At 33.4% G+C, this 6,608-nt stretch overlaps 1 protein-coding gene across 1 annotated transcript; it reads right to left on the bottom strand.

Moving 5' to 3' along the window:
* Nucleotides 1-1,969: 1,969 nt before the first annotated feature.
* Nucleotides 1,970-5,625, bottom strand: LOC145005575 (uncharacterized). The gene is made up of 9 exons (XM_078964683.1): nt 5,319-5,625; nt 4,466-4,853; nt 3,787-4,188; nt 3,623-3,689; nt 3,427-3,543; nt 3,268-3,359; nt 2,914-3,072; nt 2,687-2,838; nt 1,970-2,437 (listed from the first exon to the last, which is right to left on the bottom strand). The coding sequence occupies exons 1-9, from the start codon at nt 5,444-5,446 to the stop codon at nt 2,227-2,229; spliced, it is 1,716 nt and encodes a 571-aa protein (XP_078820809.1). The 5' UTR covers nt 5,447-5,625; the 3' UTR covers nt 1,970-2,226.
* Between the last annotated feature and the right edge of the window lie 983 nt (nt 5,626-6,608).

The raw sequence follows: 6,608 nt of genomic DNA, 5'->3' as shown, positions 1-6,608 counted from the left end.
GAAAGAGGCTAGGAGGCACCAAAAATCGACTAGGGTTTCTTCTTGGAAATCTTGGCCGATTTTGGGAGTGCTAGGGGTTACATTTATAGTGCGGAATTCCTAGAGTTTTAACTTGTAAACCCTAATTCATTTACTTAGGCCTTTAAGCAATCCAATAACTCATTTGATAAGACCTTTGGACTAAATCTTCATGGACTCTCACATTGATTTAGTCCATCCCTAATCAACATGGATCATTAGCCCAAACTATATGTATTACTGATTTACCTAATCAGTCCCCGTTAACTTATTAATCAGTCTCTTTTGATCACTAAATTAATTTCAAATTAATTTCTGATCAATACCAATTAAAAAAAATATGATTTCTCAATTAATATATTATTCTTATAATATATTAATAAATCACAAATAACATCTTTCTCAAAAATCCATCCTATAAAATTGCTCTGGTGAAGGTAACCTAAAAGGACCATCCTATAATCGGGTTAAGTGCATATCAATTATAGTTATAGGCTTAGAAACCTAATCCAACAACTAATACAATGAACCACAAAGAGGTAATGTCGCCAAATATTGAGGGCGAACACCACTGCCCCTAACTCCAAATCATGCGTAAGACAATTCGCTTTATGAGGCTTCAGCTGCCTCGAAGCGTTAGCGATCACACGACCCCGCTGGCTCAAAACCGCGCCCAACTCGTGATCAACACATCACAATATACCACAAAGTCTTCAACACCCTCCGGCAGGGTCAGAATCGACGCCTCACACAATCTCTACCTCAGAGTCTCAAAAGTTGTCTGCTGCTCAAGCCCCCAACGAAATGTAACGGTCTTCTTCGTCAATCGGGTCAACGAAACTCGTATCTTGGGTAAATCCTAAATGAATCTCGGGTCAATGAAATGTAACGATCTAATTCTATGGATTTGATTTGAAAACAATGGTTGATTATCTTATGGTTTTTATGGAATTTTTTATAAAAATGAAAAAATTTATAATGGTTTTTGGGATGTTACAGTTTTTATGCTTCAAATGATTTTAGATAAAAAAAAATAGAAAACAAAAATGTTTAATTATGTATTGTAATTTTAATATTTCAGATAAAGCATAGACAACAAAAATTATTTATATATTTAATATATATATATATATATATATATATATATATATATATATATATATATATATATATATATATATATATATATATATATATATATAATAACAAAGTTATGAAAAAAAAGGGCCGAAAATGTAAAAAGAAAAAAGTGAGAGACTAAAATTGTAATATTTCAAATGTTCCTTGTATAAAATTTCACAAATGGTCCTTAAGCAAGTTTCACAAAATGGTAGAAATAATTCTTATCCAAAACTCTTTCAACTTAACGGATCCATCTAACATCTAACAGACATCCACAGTAAAGACCATTTGTATGTAACGTTTGCTCTTAAGGGACCATCTTAGAAAAAATGTATCATAAGAACGATTTTAAGGAAAAACTATAAAACTAAAGGATCATTCGTTTTCAATGGGACGAGAAGAAACATAACACCCTTCAAAGACCCCAATTTAGCAGCCATTCAACAACTTGAAAAATACTTTTTGTAGCATTTTTAGATGCAAAGTCTCTGCTAACAGTATAAAAGTTAGCATAAAAATATGTAGTAAGTAATACCGAAATAAAAAAACCTTATGACTATAATAGTATGAGTTGTTCATTTCTCCATTTTTTTCCTTTAAAATTTCAAAAATCAACGATAACAAATAAGAAAAAATAAATAATAGCACCATATTAATACCCAAATAAAAATATATGCAAATGAAAAAATACACACCAAATTTATGATTCACTTATGGATAGATTATGAAACGAGAGAAAAGGTAAGGGACTAGAACAGGTAACACTAAGCAACTTTGGTAATTATATGCTTAAATAATATTTGTTTTAATGTTGGTTTAGAGATAATAATAATAATAAAAATAAAACTTTTCCAATTATTAATAGCCTTCTAGTTTCTGCGGTTGCCACCTTGTATACAAACATATAAGAATGATGATGCTATGAGCAAAATGAACAATACCCCCAACATTTGGAAATTGGCATTTAATTTCCTATACACCCAAACTCTTCAAAATATTGTTGTAAAAAAAAAAAAAAAAGAATAGAAATCCACAAGGGTTAGACACAAAGAACATCACTACAAAGTATTTAGTTTGGTAATTTTTCTACACATCAGGTGGTTTAGGTTGAAGAGGTTCGGGAAGGTTGAACATGGGTGCTACACCGAAAATATCGGCTATTTTATGAACTGCTTCTTTGTATGCGCCGTGTGTTGGGGACACGGAGTTTGGTAGGGCGGGTGAGCAGTCGGGCAGATATTCCTTTTTGTTGGATGTGGGAGTGTATAGCGATAGCACTGCCCGACAAAATATGAACCTGACACACAAAACCAAACATCCTTTTTTTTTTTTTACAAAAATATAACCACAAATACTCTTTTTTATTATTTTTATCATATGAGCGACTAAATACATAAAATGGTGAAAGTATGTTGTGCTTTCCTAAATAGTCAAAAAAGTACCAAGTATACCGGTTTAGTCACAACACAAAATAGTTAAGTGGTGAAATTGATAATATAATGAAAGTAGACGTGTTTTAGAATATTTTGGCTTGGTAAGGAGTTACCTTAAAAGCAACCTTCTGAGAAACGGATCATTTAAAACTTGGGCCCACACGGGATGAAGCGAGTCTGGAGATACTGCCAGGTTTAAAGCCAAAGTATCTCCCCAGTGATTTAAAGCCAAAGAAAGAACCCTTTCAGCCTCATTGAGTTTATCCTGAGAATAAAATTTCTATTTTAGCAGCCAACAAGGGCAGATTGGTAATTATGTATTTTGTAGAGAGAGGCATACTGTCTGGATGTCGGGACCCGAAAAGCCGATTAAGATAAGAAAAGCCTGCAGTGGAGCAGTGAGAAAGGTTGTGAATTGACTTCCGTTTGGGTCACCAATCGAAGAGGTTGGAGATAGGAGCATTGCAACTGCCTCTCCGTTTACTTCTCTTTCCAAACTCTGTCAAAATTTAGTATAATCATTTTGATACGGAACATACACGACTCTGGACATAAGGGTAAAATCGTCATTTACTCTCGTTCAGACAATTCATTCTGTCTATATGCAAGATATAGATAATGTACTTTTAGTGATTTGTTTATTATAGCATCCTATTTTCATTTCTTACTAATATCTTAAAAGAATAAAACTTACCTTAAAAGCATTACTTTTCTCACTGTCAATAACAAGGAAAAGTGGTCTTCTTGTAAATGGAACCAGGTCACAAGGATATATCACATTTAAACCTGAAATGAACATCATTCATAATCAAAAAAATGTCTTAATTTCTAATAATTTTCCAAATAAGAGTACCTCCATTTCCTTTAGAACCAAGATTCACCCCTCTAGAATGGTCTCCAGAGCCATTCATAATCTTTTTCACTGAAGAACTGTTTGTGTTATCAGAAGGTGGTGAAGTACATGCAGCATCTGAGTGCATAACAATCAGGGGCTTAATGCTTACAGACATGAACTAATTTAAAAATTTTACATAACAAATATGAGATACCTGGAGCAGATATATAGAGTAAGAGAACTCCATCAGGAGGAAGCTCCTCACACACAGTGGCCAAAACCTGTCACCAAGAACACACACAAAACAAATTCACATTTTTAACTTAAAATTATTACAACTAAAAATCATAAATTAATACTAAAAAGTGAGTTACTGACTGCTAAAAAATGAGTGATGGATGGACGATACAAGACAGCTTTACGTGGATTTGGTGGCAACGTAGGATCAGAAATCTCCTGGTTGACTGCATGTTGACCACTGGTCAAACTTCCACTTGATTGGTAGAATGAGCCACTTGGTTCCCACTCCAAACATTGAAGCATTCTGAAGTTGTCAAGAGTGAGCTCAGAGAATTTCACCTCGTTTGGGTGATAGCTGCAAAGTATCGCGTCTCTCAGTTTTAGGTTTCTTATCACATTGGGGACAGGTGGCAGGCTATTAGGCTCTACATCTAATGTGAGGCTGTATCTTAGAGGCCTTGTATTCATAAAAGCTGTGTCCACTTTGAGAAACTTTGTTATTTCTTGTATCACTAGCTTCCATTCTATAAAGTCGGTGTCCTGAAACAAGATCATATAAAAGTGATATATAAGATGCATGAACATTCCCATGTGAATGCCAAAGTATGTGCCACATGTATGTAATATGATAAAGATGCCTATGTGGATACCATGTAGGAATGGAAAATGGTTTTACTTGTTATAACAGGTTACAATGAGCAAATACAGATCATCAAATTCAGTGACAAACTCGCCCCTTTTGATACCTAAATGGGCAAAAGGGTAAATTGGTACAACTTTAATGGTAATATATGACATAAACCCTAAGATTAAATACCTGGAAAGTCCTCTTGCAGTCAGCAACTAACACTTTCAGCTGACTTACCAACCGATAAACCATCTCTCGTTTGTTCAACATTAAACACACAGTCAAGAATCTTGCAATGAACCTCAACTGTTTGTTGGCAAGATTCACATCCTGTAAGAGTCCATCTTTGAAATACTCCCTAGTCAAGATTGCTTCATAAAAGATATATGACTCTGACAGATAACTGGCTACACTTGTTCTCATATATTGTCCGAAATAAAGTTGCCCTATTCGCGATGCAATATCACCTATTTCCCATCTCTTCAGTCCTGCTTCCACAAGCTTTTGTCGATTGTCTTGTTGAAATTTCCATAACTGTGTATATACTTTGAATACCTTGTAGAAGTAGGTATCATACCTATTGCAAAACAACTTTATAGTTAAGGAGTATTAAATGTACTGGTGCAAAGTTAACTAACTAGAATATCATATAGCTGTACAAATCAACAGGAATTTGCCATAAGCATACACAACACCTAAATTACATACAAAACCACATTGTGTACCCTAATTGTTATTTTTCATAACTACAGTTCTATATGTATTACTTCTACTATCATGAAGGTTAGTTGATCGATACCATGGACAGGAGCAAGCGATTAAATCCTTCCCTAAGATACATTTTACTAGAATCTGACGCTAAACAAATTAACAGCAACAAGCTCAAATGCAGTATTTGTATAAGTTCTTAACAGTAACATGCTCAAATGCATTTGTATAAGTTTCCAGACATACGATTCACGAAAAGAGATTCTGGACATATCGCTAGCTTTATTATATACACTAATACAAACTAAATTACAACAAAGAGAAAGAAATTGACCTGTTGCGTTCGTAATACGGCAAATCCCTAATTTTGGAGAACTTTTTATCGGCTTTAGCTACAAGAGACCAGTAGACTTCACTCACGGGTACATTCAAGTTACTAGTAGTAATATTGCTCTGCGACATTTCTTTTCTTCTAATTCCTACTACTTGTCAACAATTTTGCATCAACATATAGCGCATTGATGCCAATTAGTTGCACGAAAATTGGTTGACGTTCATCATCTGATCATTTTAGGTATGAGAGAGAGAGAGAGAGAGAGAGTGGGCTTATGAAAATGCTGATGAATGGGCTAAACGCCTAGTAACTTCTATTCTTCACAAGTAATTAAATCTGTTTAAACCCTTATAACTCTTACAATATTAAAGTCCACGTCAGCTTTAGTTGATTAGTTTGTTAATATTTTGGGATAATCAGTTTTAGTTAGTTACTCTGTTAATATTTTGGGAAAATTATAAAAATGATTATTATAATTATTATAGGAGATATAGGTCAATGACTTAACTTCATATACCAAAACCATTACCAATCCCAAATTAGTATTTTTCGGATATAGATCATGTGTAGATATCGCCAATAAAACTTTTGGGTTTTTGCGATTTTATTTTTGTTTCATCTCATATTTTTATTCAGGTTTCCAATTTACTTTTTTAATCTTTTTTTTCATCGATTTTATCTTTTTTCTAATTCAAACAAGAACTATCAAACAGGTAACTAGTAAAACAAACAATATTTTTGTATATAAAGTTAAGGTAGTTATATTTTTGCAACACCCAGGGTAAGACGCAGTGTTTTACAATCAAAATAGCAATAAAATTACAAAAGGTTTACTAAAAGTCACAAAGCGAGTCTCTATTAATTTTTTTATCCAAATGGTCCTTGTGGTTTGCGAAACTTGCAAAGTTGGCCCTTTTTACTAACACCGTTAGTAAAACGCTGTTAGAGACTAAATTTATAAGGGCATTTTCGTCTTTTCAAGTAAAACGTCGTTATAGACTAAATCTATAAGGGCAAAGTTGGTCCTTGTGGTTTACGCCTAATGTACCAAAAAAAAAAAAAAAAAAACCTTTAAGGACCGATGAGGATTTGAATTATAAAGGGCGTTTAATCGTTTAAATAACAATGAGGTTGTTTAAGTAACTATAAAGTGTAGTTATTGAAAATTCATTTACTATAAATATGAGACTCTATGTTTTCATATTTTTTGCACCATTCTCTTAATTCAAGAGTCTTTATCTTCTTATCCTCGAGCATTTCGGTCCCTCGTGATTCGATTTCTCTTTCTGT

This window comes from Lactuca saligna, chromosome 7, assembly GCF_052625555.1.
Source record: "Lactuca saligna cultivar CGN05327 chromosome 7, ASM5262555v1, whole genome shotgun sequence".
Classification (NCBI taxonomy): domain Eukaryota; kingdom Viridiplantae; phylum Streptophyta; class Magnoliopsida; order Asterales; family Asteraceae; genus Lactuca; species Lactuca saligna.
Note: the sequence above shows the minus strand (reverse complement) of the source record. Positions and strands in the feature narration are given on the sequence as shown.